The following is a 20166-nucleotide window of genomic DNA, read 5'->3' as shown; positions in this document are numbered from 1 at the left end:
AGTCTTTTTGCTTTTCCTTTAATTGCAAATGTACAGATTCTTGTAGAAACGTAAGGAAATAACAGTCATCAAAAAGCAAAGTCACTTCTTTCAGTTCCTTCATAAATATTTAATTTTTTGGTTTGTGTTCTTTTAGCCGATATGTGTAAAGATGCAGATCTTAATGTATAAGTGTGTATACATAAACACATTTCGTGTGTGGGGAGAGAATGGTCATACTGCTTATAACCTCTTTTTTATCCTCCAATGTTGTTAGTATCTATAAATCAAAAGATTTATTTCCATATCATCATTTTCAAAGCTGTATGCTACTCCACTGTGTGGAAAGACCATATTTTTATTTAGCCAATCTCCCATTGTCAGATGCCTTTGATTGTGAACAGTGTTATGATGAGCATCCCTGTTACATGTATCTCAGTGCCTCTGCCCAATCATTTCTTCACAGTAAATTCTTAGACTTGGAATGACCTGGTGAAACATAAGCATATTTTAAGGCTTTGGACAAATTCTGCTGTACAGTTTTATTTGTACTCCTCCCAGAGTGTCCCTTTATCTGGATCTTGATTCTTAGGTGTTTAATGCAGCTCTGTCTGCTCATTGTGGCCCCCTGTTTGGGTAAAAAAATGCATCATCCTATGGAAGGGTGGAGGAACCAGGCTTTCTTTTACTCAAGTAACTTGTCTTTCTAAAGAATTTTTTAAAAGTCCCAAACTATGTACAGTGTTATTTCTAAAATCCCAACATTGAAAGTTATAGGCCTTTTTCTGGCTGTTAATTAAAAAAATGTTACAGTCTGGTACTCTCTGAATTAAATAACTTTCCATGAAGTGTAAACATCTGGGACATGAACAGCAGGAGCACAGAATCTTAACTGTACAAATTCACTTTCCGTTGATTATGTCACCACTTACCTTGACACATAAAGAGGCACATCACCTCCTTTTGTGAAAATTGTGTTTATAAAATGCTAAACTATATTTCAGAGTCAGACTGTACCCAAACCTTGGAATTTTTTTTTTCAAACAGCTGCACACTAAAAAATTTTACACTGAAGCCTAAAGCCCTAAATAAAAACAAGTTTAAACAATTTTTTATTGAAATGTAATTCACATATATTAGGATATAAAATTTACCCTTTTAAAGTGTACAGTACAGCGAGTTTTATTATATTCACAAAGTTGTAAAACCATCACCACTGTTTAATTCCAGAACATTTCCTCACCCCATAAAGAGAACTTGGTACTGATTTGCAGTCACTCCGCATCCCCTTCTCCCTGCAGCCCCTGGCAACCACTAATCTACTTCCTGTCTCTATGAATTGCCTGTTCTGGACATTTTATATAAACAGAATCTTACAATATGTGGTCTTACAATATGTCCGGCTTCTTTCACCTAGCATAATGTTTTCAAGGTTCATTCATGTTATAGCATGTAATAAAACACTTTTAGAAAGTGAAACTAATACTGAACCAACTAAGAATAGTGGTGATTCTTTCTAAATTCAGGTAGTTGAAAAACACAAGAGAACCTGTTAGTCAAAGACGAGTAGAAAGCAACAGGAGAAAAGGATGAAAGCCTGGCAGAAGATCAGGGAATAGAGAAATATTGACAGCGAAAAGAAGAATAAAAATAAAGGAAGGAGCAGAGTAACTGAGCTCTCTGTTGACTGAAATCAGTTTTATGGAGGAGGCTTTTATTTATTTATTTATTTTAATATATATATATATTTTTTTGTCTGTGTCTGGTATTAGTTGCGGCCCACGGAATCTTCGTTGCCACGTGTGGGATCTTTAGTTGTGGCATTTGAACTCTTAGTTGCGACATGCATGTGGCATCCAGTTTTCTGACCAGGGATCGAACCCAGGCCCCCTGCATTGGGAGCATGGAGTCTTACCCACTGGACCACCAGGGAAGTCCTGGAGGAGTCTTTTAAAATGTACTTTTTACTTCGCTTGAAACAGACGGTTCCGGGATAGAAACAATGATCCTTTTTAAGGCAGCTACTGGGGTCCAAACTTCCCAGACGTAGATCCCTTTTGACATCTGACAGATTATTTTCACCCAGAGCATCAGCAGATAGTTCTTCCTTCTGAGGCTCCTTTCTTAGCAGCACCTTTGATCCCAAGAACTCCCAGGGACACGTATTTACCCCTACTGTACCTTCTAGATGTTAACTTGCCACAGGCTGGTGTTGAGGTTGGCTTTGTGGATGGCATTTGTTTTACTTATTTTAAACCTCTGCTTATTATCAACTCTGCTTTAGCAGAGTTTATCTGAACTCAGTAGGAAAAAAGTGCAACTGATTTGAATTTAAGGTGACTGATGATAGCAGCATTATGCCCTTGATTAGCAACTCTTGACTGTCTCTGTCTATGGAGGAAAACAGTGGTATATATAATTAAATCTTTTGTTTGACTCTGGACTGCCTGTCATATTCTGGCAACCTTATGTTTTGCTTCTATTACTCCTAAAGACCAAGTTGCTTCTATTTCACACTTAGGGTGGGCAAGGAACAACCACCTAAGGGGGGGAAAATGTTTCCATGGATAACCCATAAGCAGACTATGTGATCATTGTGGTTCTTTGAGCATAGATATCATTGTATGGAGGTAACAGTGAAAGTCTCTACCCCTGAGCATGGCTGCTGATTGATCATCAGGCCAGAATTAGCAGTCTGATGTTGTTTTATTTATTAAAAAAAATTTTTTTTTTTTTTTTTAGATTTTTATTTTATTTACTTATTTTTGCCTGCGTTGGGTCTTCATTGCTATGCGTGGGCCTTCTCTAGTTGCGGTGAGTGGGGGCTACTCTTTGTTGCGGTGCGCAGGCTTCTCACTGCGGTGGCTTCTCTTGTTGCGGAGCGCGGGCTCCAAGTGCGTGGGCTTCAGTAGTTGTGGCACACAGGCTCAGTAGTTGTGGCTTGTGGGCTCTAGAGCACAGGCTCAGTAGTTGTGGCATACGGGCTTAGTTGCTCCGCGGCATGTGGGATCTTCCCAGACCAGGGCTCGAACCCATGTCCCCCTACATTGGCAGGCGGATTCTTAACCACTCTGCCACCAGGGAAGCCCCTGATGTTGTTTTAGTAGAAGTCACAGATGCTTTTATAGCTTTTAATCTGCATTTTACTGTAAGGCATTTGCCTTTTATGTTCTTAAATTTAGACGATTTTCCTTCTGAAAGACTGGAAACTGTTGCTTTTATGAAGATGTTATAAGTGAGACAAAAGAAATAGAGTTGTTGCATTGAAAAGAAAAAATATGTGTATTAAAAATATAGAAAACCTTTATCTACCCTCCTAGAGCTTAGCTAGGCCATTCTGTAGTACTGTTACTTTTCAGCTCTTAGAGGTCCCAGGGGTTGAAACTAAAGCATGGGCCCTAAAAGGGGATATGATTTGTCACCACATGCCTGTTCCATACATCTTGCTTGCTAGAACTGTGCTTCTTGTACTTTAATGTGCAGAAGCGTCATTTGGGCCTGACCTTCCAGAGGTGCTCTAACTCAGTAAATCTGGGAAGGTAGAGCAATCTGCACTTTTTTAAAAATTTATTTATTTATTTATTTATTTATTTATTTACTTTTGGCTGTGTTAGGTCTTCGTTGCTGCATGTGGGCTTTCTCTGGTTGCGGCGAGCGGGGGCTACTCTTCGTTGCGGTGCGCGGGCTTCTCCTGTGGTGGCTTCTCTTGTTAGGGAGCACGGGCTCTAGGAGTGTGGGCTTCAGTAGTTGTGTCTCACGGGCACTAGAGCGCAGGTTCAGTAGTTGTGGCACACAGGCTTAGTTGCTCTGTGGCATGTGGAATCTTCCTGGACCAGGGCTCAAACCCGTGTGCCCTGCATTGGCAGGCAGATTCTTAACCACTATGCCACCGGGCAAGTCTGCAATCTGCATTTTTTTTTAAATTTTATTTATTTATTTTTGGCTGTGCTGGGTCTTCGTTTCTGTGCGAGGGCTTTCTCTAGTTGCGGCGAGCGGGGGCCACTCTTCATCGCGCTGCGCGGGCCTCTCACCATTGCGGGCTCTCTTGTTGCGGAGCACAGGCTCCAGACGCGCAGGCTCAGTAGCTGTGGCTCACGGGCCCAGTTGCTCCGCGGCATGTGGGATCTTCCCAGACCAGGGCTCGAACCCGTGCCCCCTGCATTGGCAGGCAGATTCTCAACCACTGCACCACCAGGGAAGCCCCGCAATCTGCATTTTTAACGAGCTGTCCAAGAGATTCTCACAGTGGAGGTGTAGGTTTTAAGAAACATCAACTTATGCGAATGGGAGTTCGGGGATGGGGAGAGAGAGAGATGAGTCTGGGTAGTGCTGCCAGAGGGGGAGGGGCAGGATGGGGTGAGGACAGGAGACAGGAAGTAAGAGGAGCTCTTAAAAGGAAGTAAAATGCACCAAAGACAAAACTTCTGTTTTTCAAGATTGCCTAAGCCTCTGATGGTTAGAGGTGTTATATGGGAGGTAATTTCTGTTTGTGTACCTTTGGTGTGTGCAGAGGTTGTGGGTGCCCTGAATAAAAGTATCTGGGATATTTTAAAGTATGCAAAGGCCAACCTCCCTTCTCTAGGACAGGCTCTAGGATGGTTATCACCCAGTCCACTCTGGAATCCAACAGTAGAAGAGGAAGAGAAAGAAGAAAGTTGTACATTTCTAACTGCTATTTCCTCCCACATCTCTGTCTACTCTGAATTCTTATGATGTTGAAGAGTCTTTCGTTTTGAGGGGAGAATTGAAGTCCTGGGAGGAAGTGAGATCCCCAAGGGAAAGAGAAAAGAAGAGGCCTGGATATTCCAGCATTCAATCAGGCAGTATTTACTGGATGCCTGCTATGTGCCAAGTGTCAAGTTTGGCCTTGAAGATACAGTGGGGAAGAGATTGGCACTGTTTCTGCCTTTATAGAGCTTAGAGTCTAGTAGGGGAGACAGACACTATCCAGCTAGTTAGGCAACTAATTCTGTAATTAAACTCATGATGAAGACTTCAAAGGAAATATATGAGGTGATATGAGATTATTTAACAAGTGGTTTTACCTAGTTTGAGGGGACAAACTTTAGGGACAAGAGGAAAGCAAGAGCTAGTGAAAAAACAAAGGTGTAGCAGCCAAGAGGTAGGTAGAGAAAGAGACTGGTATGTTACAGAAACCAAGGAGAAAGATTTCAAGGGCAAGTTTCTGGTCATCAAAGTCAAGTGCTGCAGAGATGAAAAGGAAGATAGGAGCTGAGACTGGTCTTCTGCATACAGTGATTTAAACTGTTCCAGAAGAAGTTTCAGGATTAAGAGAACCAAAGCCAGATTACAGGTGGTTAAAAAATGAGAGGGTGGTGAAATCTTAAGTACTATAATGAGCTGTACACTCACTTTTTGGACACTTAACATGAAGTACCTTGTAATGTTCTGGCTGTGTTTGCCTTGTCTCCCCAACTAGATTGACAGCTCTCCACAGGTTATAACAACAAACCCAACCCCTAACACTGAATCAGCATGTGGCATTAGAGTCACCAACTAGAGGTCAGAGACCTCAGATCTGATACTGGTTCCACCATGTACCCTGCGCATGAGCAACTGTTTCCTCATCTATAAAATGGCTATACCCCTAACTTCCCTATCACATGGGCTGTTGAAAGGGTCTAATAGGACAGTATATACAAATGGATTTTGTGAGCTGAAAATTAGTATTCTATGGAAGATATTGAGAATGTTCAGTAAATGATAACAGCTACTTAGAAAGTTCTGTGATGATCAGTTTTTTGTTTGTTTGTTTAGATTCGTTCCTTACATTGGGATTGTGACGATCCTCATGAATGACTATCCTAAATTTAAGGTAAGATCCTGTACTATATGTTTCATTAATTTTGGAAACCATTAAATGGATTACAGTTAAAAGATGGAAGACCAGTTGGATAGTTTAGTGATTTATCATGGTCACAAAGGCCAGTTTGTTAATTAACTCTGAGGATTTGTGAACTTTTAAAAGCTTCTCTGACTTGTGGTTCTGTGTTTGTTTTCTAGTATGCAGTACTATTTTTGCTGGGTTTATTTGTGCTGGTCCATCGTGAGTAAGAAGTCTGCCTTGCTGTTCCTGGAAGATGCTGTACTTTTTGTTCCTGAATGTTTGGAGTAGATATCAATCTGTGGTTGGTGGAATGGAGAACACATGTTGGCGCTTCTTGGTAGCACTGGTTTGCATTAGTTTATGTTTCCACGCCAGAGTACGTGTGGGCGGGTGCATGTGCACCACAGCGTGCACTCGAGGGGACTTTCAATCACAGAATTTCATATGTTGTCATTGTCACACTTTCACATTTTTGTACATCAGTGAATTTTTTATATTAAAAGGTTGAGCCAAAGCCCCCAGTGTTTGTATTTTGAAGCCAAGCTTCACTTCTAAAGTGCCTACAGAGTTCTGTAAATGAAAATGCAGCTCTGCACGAATTTGAAACTGTCATTCCTCCTTATAATGGGAATGGCATATACTGAGGTGGTCGTCGTCTTAACTTTTCAAAATTTTAAATAAAAGACTTTGCATATCGAAACCCCTTATCCCTGACTTGTGTTTGTTGGGAAAGCTTTTGATATTTGCTTTCCTGTGCTGGTTCTTAGCGCCCTTGGGGAGATACAGGCTTTGATGTGAACAATTCTTCAGCCAAGAAGGTTGTCCTAATACTAACAACTGGTTTTTGTTTGTTTGTTTTGTTTTTGTTTTTGTGAAGCAAAAGTAGCTGTTGATATTCGTAAGAAATCTCTTAGTCATAAAATTGATTATTCATTAGGGGGTCTCAGATGTGTATAAACCCAGCTGGTTGCCGAGAGGTTCAGAAAATCTCACTTTGCTGTAGACTCATAACCTTTTCTACACTTGAGACGTTCTTAGCTCTTTCTACAAGATGGTAGTGAGTATTAGCATCTGGGGAGGCATGAGGAAGGTGCTGGAGGGCAAGTGTGCTACTTGTTTTCTTTAGACTCTAATTTGCCTGAACCTGTTCTTGTAGGTGACTGACTTTGCTTTTCTCTAATGCAGACTTAAAGAAGGGAAGGTTTAAAGTAGTAAAGGCAAAGCCCACCTGTGTTTTTTTCTTTTAATATTGAGACAGGGAAATAGGGAGCATGGGGTAACTCAATGTGTTTAAAGCACAAAATACTCTTAATCCTTTCTGTTCTCTTTTTGTATTAGTGTGAAATCTCAAAGTAAGCAAAATGTTGGGCTAAATGAATGGTTTCTATTATTTGTTCAACTGAGGTGGAAATCAGCCCATACTTTAATGCTAATGGAATGAGAATAGGGACAGTTAATCTTTTGAAACCCTCCCCTGTAGAGATGGGCCATCCTAAATCCATTATCCAGGCTTTAGCCTTCAAACTTTGGATATGGGCTTTTAATGATATCAACAGAGTATGAAACTTGGCAAATTATTGCTGGCAGGTGCTTCTTGAACCTGTCTTTGAGGCCTGTATCGTGCTTATGTTTTCTCATGAGCCAAGGAGAGTGCTGAAATGCCCCCTGCTCCCACCTCCGTGTGTGGCCAAAAATTGCTGCTTCCTCCATTTTCCCCTCCTAGTAACCTGCAGATGACAGGGTTAATTGTTCAGCCTAAATGGTGCCCTGGCTGTTTTTGTACCAGCCTTTCAGAGACTTCTCTGGGGGAGAAGCAGTGTGTGTTCTGTTGGCAAAGGTTGGGATCCCAAAGTTCTTTGTGATCCTAGCTTGCCAGAGGGTAAACATCCTTGTGCTTGTATCCTCCGCTGTCCAGATTTCTCCTCCTGTTACACTTGTTGGGAGAGAAATGTTAATATTTTCCTCACTTGCATATTTTCACACCCAGTTTTGTAAAATTACTGTTTTTCCTCCTTTGCTGGATGCTCTAGTTTGAAGCAACAGCTAAATTCTCTGAAAAGTAACCAGATCATTTAAAAATATTTCAATCACTCTAATAGCCAAAAATAAAAAGATTATTTGTGGAGAGACGTACTGTGTTCCCAGTTTTCATATTGTCTAGTTTAGTGCTAAAACATAAGACTTAAAACTGGGAGATTTTATTAGTAAATATAATGTGGTATTTGTTTGTGGGTTGTTTTTTTTTTTTTGGCCATGCCATGCGGCTTGTGGGATCTTAGTTCCCAACCAGGGATTGAACCTGTGCCCCTGCAGTGGAAGTGCGGAGTCTTAACCACTGGACTGCTGGGGAAGTCCCAGTAAATATAATGTATTTCAGAGCTCTTTGGAAATGTAAGAAATGCCAGAGATGTTTAATTTGGTGTTTTAATGGAATTATAAGCTCTTTGAGATTTCACAGGGCAAGTGGGAAGTTAGGAGGGTTTAACCACTGTGAGTGAAGGGAATGGAAGAGGATGAGAATAGATAAAACTTCAAATGAGAACATAATAATGGGATTCTCTGTTGGCTGTTAGTCATCCACTCTTATTAGTCTCTATAGCTTATCTCCAAGTGCCTATCCTCAGTTATATTCTCTCTGTTCCCACTGGACACTTCCAGTTGATTGTCCTGTCTTTAAACTTAAGCTCATAGCAGTTCCTGCAAGCTTCCCCTCCAAATTTCCACTTTCCTTTGAAGGAGTATTCACCTAGATTTTTTTCATTTTCCTACCATATTTAGTCACTTAAAAGCCAGCATCTACCCCTGTCATTCCATTCTCATTGCCATCACCCGAATCCAGAAACATACTCAGGGGCTCCCTGTTGCTTGTGTGACTTTATGTCCCAGTTTTCCTGTAACATGGCAGTCTGTACCTATTTTAGATCATTTCCACCTGTTAGTTCATTTTACTACCCCTTTCACCTTTAAAAAGTATCTCTTTTTGGACCATAAATTTTGTATTTACCCTACATATTACCTATGTTTGAAGTTCAAACTTTGAATTCAGCTAACATGAAGCAGCCTTGTGCTATACCACTATGTTTTCCCTTATATTATCTTACACTCTCATTTCTGCTTGTCTGAGTCTCACTTTCTTCACAAAGTAATTGTTCTTTCTCTGTCACTCAGCGTTTGCAGACTTATGCTATTTGTGTTAAGTTTGTGGATCTGGACTCAAGTTTCCTCATCAGATTGTAAGTTCCTCCAGTGCAGGAGCCCCGTTTTATAGACACCGTACTCTGTTTTCCCAGTAGCATCTAGCAGCATATACTAAATGTTCAGTATAATCATGCATTGGAACCAGAGGCAGTAACTAAGGGTAGCATTATTGTTGTGCTGTTATTCTGGAGCAGAGCATATGAATCATTAAAGTGATGTGTATTTGCCTGTTATTTAGTAAGTATCTTATCTTGGTCTTACCAAATTTAAATCTAAAAACTTTATCTCCCTATGGTTCCATTTAAAACAGGATGTTGCCTTTCTAGAATTTTTGATGTTAACCCTGTTTTCTTCTTTTGTGTGTGTGTCCTTGGTCTCTTCCTGTGTTCTCTTTCTCAATGGGAAAAATATTGGCATTTGTCACTTTTCTTAGGGAGCCACACAGGCTTCTCAAAGAGCCTAGGCTTGGAATAAAGGCTCTGTTATCTCTGAGTGCATTTCTTGGTCATTTGCATAAGGGTGTTACCAAGTCCTAATAACTCCTCAGGTGTGGGAGCTACCCCAGGTTCTGAGGGTACCTTTGTTAGGACATTTATCACTCTGTTGAGCTTCAGAAATTCTAGCTGGCTAACTGGATTGTCCTCCTTCCTCAAGATGCTCCTTAGTCGGGATGGCCTACTCAAGCTGTTTTCTGGCCAGGTATATCTTTGTCACTATTCTCCCTTACTATAACCGTAAGTAATACCAGAGAAGTTTCAGAAATAAACAAATATGACCCTTCACAGGTAATTATGATGAGTCTGGATGTAGAAAGAATTCTGTGTAACCAAGAGGTGTTAGGAACTAGAATATGCAGGGGTTATCAAAAAATAGTGAGGACATTGCCTTCCAAGTTATGTAGCATTCTAGGCCCTCAGGAATTTTCCAACCTCAGCTCCCAGCAGACCCCAGGTTCTCATACCCTTGATATTGGTCTCACTATACAGACATCCAGTCTTTGCTTATGCTAGGTCTCCCTGCCTGGAGTGCCTGCTCACTTCTCTACTTGCTAAAAGCTTTCTCATTCAGGAGACATTTATTGAGCATCTACTCTGTGCCAGATTTTGGGCCAGGTTCTGGGGATACAAAGATGAGTAAGGCAGGGTCCCTCCTCTGCCAAGAACTCAGTGCCTTAATAGGGGCAACATGTAAACAAATCTTTCCACATAGGATCATAAGTGTAACGTTAGAGATTCACAGGGAGCTCAAAGAGGGGTTTTTTTTTATTCTCAAACAAGATCTCAAGTATATAGTGCTTCCTTCTCAGTGCTGCCTACTCAGTACTTTGTTCATCACCCTCAGAGTGGTTTGTCTTATTTGTGTCCTGCTCCGCAACTAGCTCCTTGAAGGCATTAAGACAGGGCCAGCCTCTAATTCATCCTTGTATACCCCTTAGTCCCTATCACAGTGCTTTTATACATTTTAGATTTATTTATACGCTGCTTTGTTCCAAAAAGGATTTGGAGTGGCTCATAAATATACATCCAGTACTATGTGATAAAATATAAAACAACTGAAGAATCTGGTGTTGAAATAAGCATGGGAGGAGAAAAGGATAAAATCGAAGGTGTTAGGTTAGTACCTACAAGACACATCAAAAGATTCTATTGTCTGCTGGAGGAGATCCATAGCATTGGTTCTCAACTCCTTAGGGGCTAATGTGAAGAGGGAAATAATCATTTCTATGCTTCATGGAATGGGTATAAAATGGAAATTTTTTAAAACTTGTAATGATACCCGAAGATCAAGAAATTTCTCTTCTGGGACCTCACTGCAAGGACACTGTGTAATGTTATGCAATAATCTCTATATTAATTAGCCTAATGATTTTCATAGAGCTGTTTCAGAGAATGTTCCTTTAGTATAGGTATAGTTTGGCTACTTCTGCAGAAAGCCACCTCACAAAAGATCAGCTACCCATCTAATCAGCCACGAACCTTCAGTTAGTTTTCCTGTAGAACAGTGTTCCTTAATCTTTAAAAACTCATGGTCTTTTATAAGAAACAAAGTTTCATACCTCTTCTCCATTCTGATAAACCTCCTCTCAGGTCTGTTATATCCAACCTCTTATCCTTAGCAGCCAAGAATATTTTATCTTGCTTTTTCTTAAGTATGCATTATAAAAACGTTAGTTACTCATCTCTCATATAGTTATATTCAATATGACTTTTAAATTATAGATCCTTGTTCTACTAATCTTAGGAGTTTCTGGAATGCTACCTACTCTCCATCAAGAATCATTTCTGTAGAACCCTTACTTTAATTGGCCGGTTTATTTAGATTGCTAAGCTGGATCCCAGCTTTAATTTAAGGAGTCTAGTTAAAATAATTTGTACTCAGGACTTAGATCAGGCAAGGAAGTAAATCAGCTGGCATGAAGCTTTGATCAGAGTTGTCAGCCTGACAACTTATTTAAGCAAGAAAAGAGAGAGTGCTGTATAGAACACATTTCTTGGAATTGGTCAATAGTTGAGGTAGATACGCCAGCATTTTAGTTTATCAAACAAGTCACAATGTAATAGGCATTTTGCCAAGGCATTTTGTTGACTGTTGTGTCAACACCATGGTCTTAGCTGCTATCCAGGGAATCTTTTTTCCCTGTAATGGGCTTCAGATTTAAAGCAGGCTTTGCTTTTCCTAGGATCCAGCTAATAGTACTGAGTACTTAGAATTTTCCAGTGCTCTGCTAAATGCTTTTGAATTTATAACAGATTTTTACTTTTTCTCCTTTAGTCTTCAGAATAACTCCATTTTACAAAAGAGAGAAACTAGAAGTTAAGAGATTTGCCCAGGATCTTCTGGTCCATGGATGGCAGAGCCAGAAGTCTTGCTTTTATCACCTCACAATGCTGGGTGTCATACCCAGTTCTTCTACCTTTGTAAAATCTAATGAGACTCTTTTATTTGGAATATACCCCACAATTACAAGGCCCTTGGGTATTCTTCTTTAGAAGCCCTAGGTTGTTCTTTCATGGATTTGCTCAGATTAGTAAATCTCCTAGAAATAGGGAGATTCTCAGGCAGATTTCCAAGCATTTAAACCTCTTTGGAGTTTAAAGATTATATCTTTCAGTTACTGAAATGCCCCCTGAAGTACCTGACTGTTAAACCCAAATAATCTTATGAATGCTGGGCCTGGGGCTTCTCACTTGGTTAGGTTTTCATAACTTCCCTGAGTGTCTGTGCCATTTAGCTGAGCAGCAGCTGCTTAGCTTTCTTAGCCACTGTTGGCATCGTCATCACTTTCTCAATAAATGTATCTTCTCTTTTCTTTTGAATATTGCCTTAAAAGTTTTTTTTTGTATTTTGGCAGTTTAAGTTTCTGAAATAGTTCCTTATCAATGGTTAATGTTCTGATATTCTAGCTAGTTCCTATGTGTTCCCTCTGACTTTGCAAAATTGCATCAAATATCCCTGATTCTTTTCTTCCTCTCTTAAAGATTACACTCTTCTCCTGATTCTACAGCCCCTTCCCCTTTCTGAAACTAAAGAGCAGGACCTGAGATACCCTAGGATATTTCTTTCTCTCCGCAACCCATACAGATGGGATCTGTGCTCAGAGGTTTGCCAGAAGAGTGATTTTACACCATCCTATTCTGAGCAGCTCTAATAGGTTTGTCATCCTTTTTTTCTAGGCTCATTTATGTCTAATTTAAATTTCTGCTTTTTGTTTTCTCTTTTGTCCTCTGTACCTTTCATGTGTTTGATGTCTACACTCTGGTTTTCTCCATTTGTTTAGTTTGTCTGCAGCTAACTTGCTTTTACTTGAGTTAACTCATCCATTAAATGGGCATAATACTAGTCTTTACTACATCAAAATAGTGTTGGTGATCAAAGGAGCATGCATGTAAGTGCTTTTGGAAAACAATAACAAAACAGATTCAGCTGTGAAAAGACATTATTTGTAATTGATTCCAATTTAATGAAATATAGCAAACAATAATATGTCCTTTATTTCGAGCAATTTTTAATTAAAAACATGGTGCAGTTTAAATGTTTTGTTGGTGTTGGTTATAAGAGGATTTGCCGTGTATCTTTCATCCCTTAATCATCTTTTGGGTTGTCCTTTGAATCTTCTCTACATCGTCTGTGAATGTCCTTGAATGTTGTAGAAACCTCAGAAGGTCAAGAGTGAGCTCGGGGGACTTCCCTGGTGGCGCAGTGGTTAAGAATCCGCCTGCCAATGCAGGGGACACGAGTTCGAGCCCTGGTCCGGGAAGATCCCACATGCCACAGAGCAACTAAGGCCGCGAGCTACAACTACTGAGCCTGCGTGCCTAGAGCCTGTGCTCCGCAACAAAGAGAAGCCACGGCAATGAGAAGCCCGCGCACCGCAACGAAGAGTAGCCCCCGCTCGCCGCAACTAGAGAAAGCCTGCGCACAGCAACGAAGACCTAACGTAGCCAATAAATAAATAAATAAATAAATTTGTTAAAAAGAGTGAGCTCTGAAGAGCTTCTCCATGCACGTGCATGTGATTCACTGTCATTCTTCCCGGTGGGAGAGAGGACTTGGGGAACAGGCAGTCTGCAGTTGAGATCCTCATTCTAAACTCAGCCCAGGGCTTCCCTGGTGGCGCAGTGGTTGAGAATCTGCCTGCTAATGCAGGGGAAACGGGTTCGAGCCCTGGTCTGGGAAGATCCCACATGCCGCGGAGCAACTAGGCCCGTGAGCCACAACTACTGAGCCTGCGCGTCTGGAGCCTGTGCTCTGCAACAAGAGAGGCCGCGATAGTGAGAGGCCCGCGCACCGCGATGAAGAGTGGCCCCCGCTTACCGCAACTAGAGAAAGCCCTAACACAAAAACGAAGACCCAACACAGCCAAAAATAAAAATAAATAAATAAATTAAACTCAGCCCAGCACTCCATGAGGGATCTGACTTGGAAGTGCTGTCTTGGGCAAGCCCGCCTCTCTGCAGTGCCTGATGCTTCACGTTCCTGGGACAGTGTTTGATAGTTGGCTGTGGAGCTGCTGCCCTGCTTCTTTCCCCAGGGTCCTCGGACGCCCCTTTTTTCCTGTGCTAGGCTGACAGATAAAATGATCCTAGGGGCATCTGGGGTCATTTTCGCAGCTGTGGTTGGAGCTGCGAGTGCAGGCTATGTCAGAGGAGGCTTGCTTAAGTATAAATGAACCTGTCAGAGCAGAACCAAGGTCCCAGGGTCACCTGCAGAAGAGAGGTGAAACTCTCAGTCAGTGCCTGCTCCATCTCCCCCTTGAGAAACCTAAACCAACTTGATATTTAAATGGGAAGGTAAAATGGGAGTGGGTGTGGTTTAGGAAAAGCAGCATGTGTCCCTGATGACTCTGGGGGCGTGACAGAGTGATCTGAACAGACCCGAAGCCTGATTCCAGTGTGACTCAACCTCTGAGCCAGCTTCCAGCTATAAAATGAGGAGAGATAAACCTACCAAATAAGATTCCTTCAAGCATTTAAGTGAGGCAGCACTCAGTACCACCTCTTAATTTCTATGACCGAGGACCAGAGAAGATAGGATGGGTGCTGTGATTGATGCAGAGGAGAGGGAGGGGGTTGAAAAGGGAATGATTATTATGGGAAGGTGATAAGAGCTATATCTGTACACCATGGCTAAGCAGTGACAAGAATACAGAGAGGTGTAAATGCCAGGGTGGGAGATGAGAAGCAAGGAGATTGGGAAAAAAGCCTGTGCCGGAAATGGTGTGTCCTTGTCCTGTGTGTCGTGCTTTCTGGGAGCTCAGCATGACAACCAGCCTCTCATGCACACTTCCCCTTTTAAGATGGTGATCCACAGAGCCAGCAGGCCTTGCTGAGCTAGATATGGCAAGAGTAATAATAGCAAATACCGTTTTTGAGCCAGACTGGGGAGTAGGTTTGGTCACAGCCACACTGTGCAGTGTTTCTGAGAAGAGTCCAGGGCCCAGGGGTTGGTCAGTACCCTGCTCCTCCATCATTCACTCCTTTTGTACTCTCTCTAATGAGATGGTAAACTCCTGTGGGAGCAGGGCACTATCTTTTGAGTCCCTGCCCTCCTGTGCCTGGCATAGTGCTCTGAACATTGGTGTTTAGTAAACATTTGAGCAAAAATAAATGTATTATTCTGGAGCACAGTGTCTTCTATTCATTAAGTGCTTCCACTGACCTAAAATTTCTTTCCAAGACAAGTCTGGACAGCTCCTTTGGAGGAGGAGAGAGCTGACTTTGAGAGGGAGTCCTATAGGACTGTTGCTTCCTGCCACAAAATAATTGGGCTAAAAAATGTAAAACTATTAAAAATAGGGCAGGGCTTCCCTGGTGGCGCAGTGGTTGAGAATCTGCCTGCCAATGCAGGGGACACGGGTTCGAGCCCTGGTCTGGGAAGATCCCACATGCCGCGGAGCGACTAGGCCCGTGAGCCACAATTGCTGAGCCTGCGCGTCTGGAGCCTGTGCTCCGCAACAAGAGAGGCCGCGATGGTGAGAGGCCCCGATGGTGAGAGGCCCGCGCACCGCGATGAAGCGTGGCCCCCGCTTGCCGCAACTGGAGAAAAACCTCGCGCAGAAAAGACCCAACACAGCCATACATACATACATACATACATACATACATACATATATATATATATATATATATATATATATATATATATATATATATAAAATAGCAATGTGGTTTTTCCCATTTTACAATTGAAGGTGGTGAGGGTCAGTGCGGTCACACAGCTTGTATATGGACTCTTGGTCCAGTGCTCTTTTCACTCCCCTGACCCAAAGCTCTGCCTCCTGGCCAACTGATAAGCCAGTCTCTCCCAAGCTGGGCGCCCATTTGTGGGGGGAGGGTGGGGGAGGGGAGGGCTCGGCCATCCATCGTTCTGCACTCCTACCCTGAGCACCTGCTGTGAGAAGGCAGAGAGCTGGGTGAACCCGGTCAGATTCCCCAGGAGGGAAGGGCCGACTGGCATTTTATGGAGCTCCTCTGGTGCCTGGGACTATGCTGGGCACTGTAACGCCTGTGTTACACAGGAGGCGTCCTCGCCCCCTTTTCTACCCTTAGAGGCTCAGAGGTGAAGGAACCGCTCGTTGGCTGAAGGCCGTTGAGAGCGGTGAGGGAGGGCCAGGGGAGCCGGCTTTGCCCAGGTCCCCAGCTTGAAGGTGGTGGGCTTGGGCCCGAACGCCCTGAGAAAGCGGTGCCCACGTGGGGTTAGGAGTGCGGCCGTGCGGGCTGTGGAGGGGGCCCCTGACCGAGACCCCCGCCCAAGGGCTGGCGCGGACAAGAGGGTCGAGGGAGGGCGGAGCACGGGCGGCAGCGAGCGCGCCGGGGGCGGCCTCTTCGGGGCAGGCTCCACCCCCAGGGGCGCGGGTTTAAAAGGAGGGAAGGCGCGCGTCAGGGACCTGAGCCGCGGCTAAGTGCACCTGAACAGAGTCGCGGCCGGCACCCAGCCATGACCCTGCGGGCGCGGGGCGCTCGGCTGCTCGGAGGCCTTCTGCTCTTCGATCTGCTCGCTGCCGGCGCCGCCCCGTTTAGCTGGGATCTCCCGGAGCCCCGCAGCCGGGCCAGCAAGATACGAGTGCACCCGCGGGGCAATCTCTGGGCCACCGGTAAGTCTTCGCGGTACGGGCAAGAGCCCCCCACCCTGCTCTGACCCCATTTTCCTTCTCTGCCCTCTCCTCAGCCATGGACACTAGTGTCCAGGCTAGAGGGGACCCTGGAACTCACCTAACAGATGGGGAACTTGAGACCCAGACCCAATGACTTGGTTAAATCACTCACCCAGCCAGTTTAAAGCAGAGCTGGGACTGGATCCTAAATCTACCTGCCAGCCCGTGCCCCTTCTCTTAGACAAGACTCTACTGAATCTTCTAACCTCTGGTGTGTCTTCTCTCTGCACCTCCACCTTCCAGACACCTCTTGTTCTCCACTTCCTTCTCTGCCGTTTCCCGTCCCTCTTCTAAGCAGATAGCACAACTGGCAGAGTTTCTTCCTGGCCCTGGGGCATCCCACCCTCCTTCCAGCTGTACCACCCCCTCCATCCTATCTACCTGCTCAGGAAAAGCTGAGGTACAGGCTTTGCCACCACCCGTGGTCTTTGTGGCTCCTGGTGACGAGGAGGAGGAAGGTTGTGTACCCTCCTGCCATGAGAACTGAAAAGTGGGAGAGATGGGGAGCTTTCCCACTGGGATAGGATCCTTGCTCCCTGACTTCCTTATGCCTCGGCATCTCCTTTCTAGGTCACTTCATGGGCAAGAAGAGTCTGGAGCCCCCCAGCCCATCCCTATTGGGGACAGCTCCCCTCATCTCCCTGAGGGACCAGAGACTGCAGCTGAGTCATGATCTGCTCAGGATCCTCCTGCAAAAGAAAGCTCTGGGCATGAGCCTCAGCGGCCCAGCACCTCACACCCAGGTGAGCCAGGCCCCCACCTCAGGCCCGGGAGAGGCTCAGCCAGGGCTGCCCCTGGATCCAGCATTGGGCTTACGGTGTGAGTGCTCAGCCAGGGTGTGATAGGCCCACCCAAGAAAGCCAGAGATTCTAGGCTCTCCCTGTGATCTAGAGCTCAAACGGAGAGGATTCTGAAGAAAGAAAGCTGACCTTCCCAGCAAACCCCATGGAACAAAAAGTAGGGGAAGACGTTCCCCTCACCCATTGCCCAGTCTAAAGTCACAGCCTGGGATTAACCAGCTTCTTCCAGCAGGACCTTCCGCTACCTCCACCTCAGTCTACACAGACTTGCCCCACCCCAGCTGTCCACCTTTGCTGTGCCCTGTATGTGCCTGTTGGGACCCTGAGGCTCAGAGAAGGGATGAAAAGAGTTAGTCAGCAGCCAAGACAGAGTCTAGACCTTGTTCACCTTGACCAGTGCTCTTCCCAGTCTCTCGTCTGCCTCAGTGACCAGTGGCAGGATTTCTCAACGCCAGCACTTGATATTCTGGGCTGGACAGTTTTCTGTTGTGGGAGCTGTCCTGTGCATTGTAGGAAGCTTAGCTGCGTCCCTCGTCTCTATCCACTAGAGTATGGATAGATACTGTTAGGACAACCAAAAATGCCTCCAGACATTGCCAGAGGTCCTCTGGGGAGGGGACAGGGGAGGGAGCCAAAATCACCCTTGGTTGTAAACCACTGACCTATGGGGTTCAAGGCCCCAGAGGTGGAGCCAAGCCAGCTTTCACCTCCAGCCTGGCAGAGGGGCAGCTCCTCCATTCTCTGTTCCTGGCGCTGTCCCCATCCCACACCACCTTCCCCGGTACTTCGTTGCTATGTGAAGAAGGCAGTGTGATGTGGTAGAATGTGAGCTCTGGTGACAGCATGCTGGGCTCATAAGCTAGCTACTTAGTAGCTGTGTGACCTTAGAAATGTCATTTAACCTCTCCAAGCCTCATCTTCCTCATCCATAAAATGGGAACAATAGTGCCCCTCTCCTCATAAATGAGACCATTTGTGTCACATGCTGAGCATGATGCCTAATGCATAGAAAGCGCTTAATAAACAGGAGCTGTTGCCAGTCTGTGAGCTTCCTGGCAGCACCAGTGGCTAACTTAACTTTGTGTCCCCCACCGTGCCTAGCATATAGTATGTACATTTTGAAAGAAGGGAGGGGCATACCCTACAGAAGGTTCATCCCCAGCCCCGTGGGGAACTAAGATCCCACATGCCGCGCAGTGTGGCCAAAAAAAAAAAAAAAGAACCATCAGCCTCTGGAGACCTCAGATGTAAGGGCCAGGTGCTCGGGCTGGCTGAGTCTGAAGGCAGACAATGTCCCCTCCGGGGCCACTGGCTGGTCTCAAAGGCCTGAAACATGAAGACCAACTAGAGAATCTCAGAGGAAGCAGTACTTAGCCCTGGGGGGTGGGACTTCAGAAGTGAGGTCTTGGGCAGAGCTGGAGGTGGGGGAGTAAAAACACTGTCCGGCCCAGGGCCAGGCATGGTACTTGGACTTTACTTCTATGATCTCCTTTGACTGTCATGACCACTCTGTGAGGTTGAGGCTGTTATTCTGAGAAAACCACTACCCTGACCCCTCCCAGGCCCTTCAGGGAGAAAGGCACTGGGGGGCCTGCCCCTGCCTACCTCTGTGGATGCCTAGCACTTAGGAATGGCAGGATGCCCCTATCATCTGTCCCCCTGACCAGGTGAATTCCTCTGTGTGTTCCTCTTCAGTACAGGAGGGTGCTGGTGCAAATGCTGCAGAAGTGATGCCATTCATCAGGAAGACAAGATGACATGGCTTAGATTGTGCCCACCCAGGGAAGGTGCTGAATGGGACCCAGGCAGCCCCATCTGGATGTAAATCATGGGCTCACATCTCTGTTACTCCGTTACTGTGATTTCTGGTTGGGTTGCCAGGAATACCGCCAATGCAGATGCAGATGATGTCCCTGCTGTATTTCTTGCTTCCCTGTTGAAGTTGTGAATAAAACCCTGCTCTTTACATAGACTGTCTGGTCCTCTCTTTCTACCCATGTTGGAGGGGAGGGGAGGGAAAGGAGACTGAAAGACCCAGTGTTCAGTGAGATGGGGCTGGCCCCAAAGAGCCCAGGACACTCCGTGGCACCAGTCTGGCACTGACTCTGGACTCCTACTCATTCAGGAAGCAGGTACTCAACACGTGCTGTATGCCAGGTCCTCTGCCAGGCGCTTTTCTACTCTCGCCTCTGCCACCTACCGGCAGAGGCAAGTCTCTCCTGTTTCCCACCTGTAAAAGCTCCCACCTACATACACTACACAGTAGGGCTTTGCTTACCTGATTTCATCCTCACGCCAAGCTTTGAGGGGAGTGCCCAGCACATACCAAGGAGAGAGCTGAGCTGGGATCCAGACCCGAGGGCCCCTTACTCTTTTCTCTAGCCTTGTGGGATTGCCAGTTAGCAAATAAAAGTACAGGACACCCAGTTATATTCGAATTTCAGATAAACAATGAATAATATTTTCGTATAAGATATCCTAAATATTGCATGGACATACTTAAACGAAAATAATTATTCGTTGTTTACCTAAAATTGGAATTTAACCGGGCGTCCTGTATTTTATCTGGCCTTTTCCAGATCTGCAAATACCAGGTCATAAAACGAGCGTGTATTTGGTCCCTCAGGCCCCGCCCGGAACTGACATCCTGGGAATCCCTGAATTTGCGTCTTGTTTCCAGGAGAGTT

General features: G+C 44.7%; 2 protein-coding genes across 10 annotated transcripts in view; both read left to right on the top strand.

Annotated features, from left to right (window-relative positions):
* Window positions 1–6527, top strand: part of SEC11A (SEC11 homolog A, signal peptidase complex subunit) — a 50431-nt gene extending 43904 nt beyond the window's left edge. For all 8 annotated transcript variants that reach the window (XM_068558372.1, XM_068558340.1, XM_068558381.1 and 5 more), the window contains 2 exons: window positions 5758–5815; window positions 6004–6527. In XM_068558372.1, the coding sequence (XP_068414473.1) occupies window positions 5758–5815; window positions 6004–6054 (109 nt within the window). In that variant the 3' untranslated portion in view covers window positions 6055–6527. The remainder of the gene's footprint in view (window positions 1–5757; window positions 5816–6003) is intronic.
* A 9935-nt stretch (window positions 6528–16462) lies between these two features.
* Window positions 16463–19433, top strand: NMB (neuromedin B). 2 transcript variants are annotated; one of them, XM_068537771.1, is made up of 3 exons: window positions 16463–16619; window positions 17250–17422; window positions 19180–19433. In XM_068537771.1, the coding sequence occupies exons 1-3, from the start codon at window positions 16463–16465 to the stop codon at window positions 19234–19236; spliced, it is 387 nt and encodes a 128-aa protein (XP_068393872.1). In that variant the 3' UTR covers window positions 19237–19433. The 2 variants fall into 2 exon arrangements, with proteins under 2 accessions (XP_068393872.1, XP_068393880.1); XM_068537779.1 differs by having other exon boundaries at window positions 19175–19433.
* The last annotated feature ends 733 nt before the right edge of the window (window positions 19434–20166 follow it).

Source organism: Eschrichtius robustus, chromosome 1 (assembly GCF_028021215.1).
Source record: "Eschrichtius robustus isolate mEscRob2 chromosome 1, mEscRob2.pri, whole genome shotgun sequence".
In the NCBI taxonomy this organism is placed as follows: Eukaryota; Metazoa; Chordata; class Mammalia; order Artiodactyla; family Eschrichtiidae; genus Eschrichtius; species Eschrichtius robustus.
Note: the sequence above shows the minus strand (reverse complement) of the source record. Positions and strands in the feature narration are given on the sequence as shown.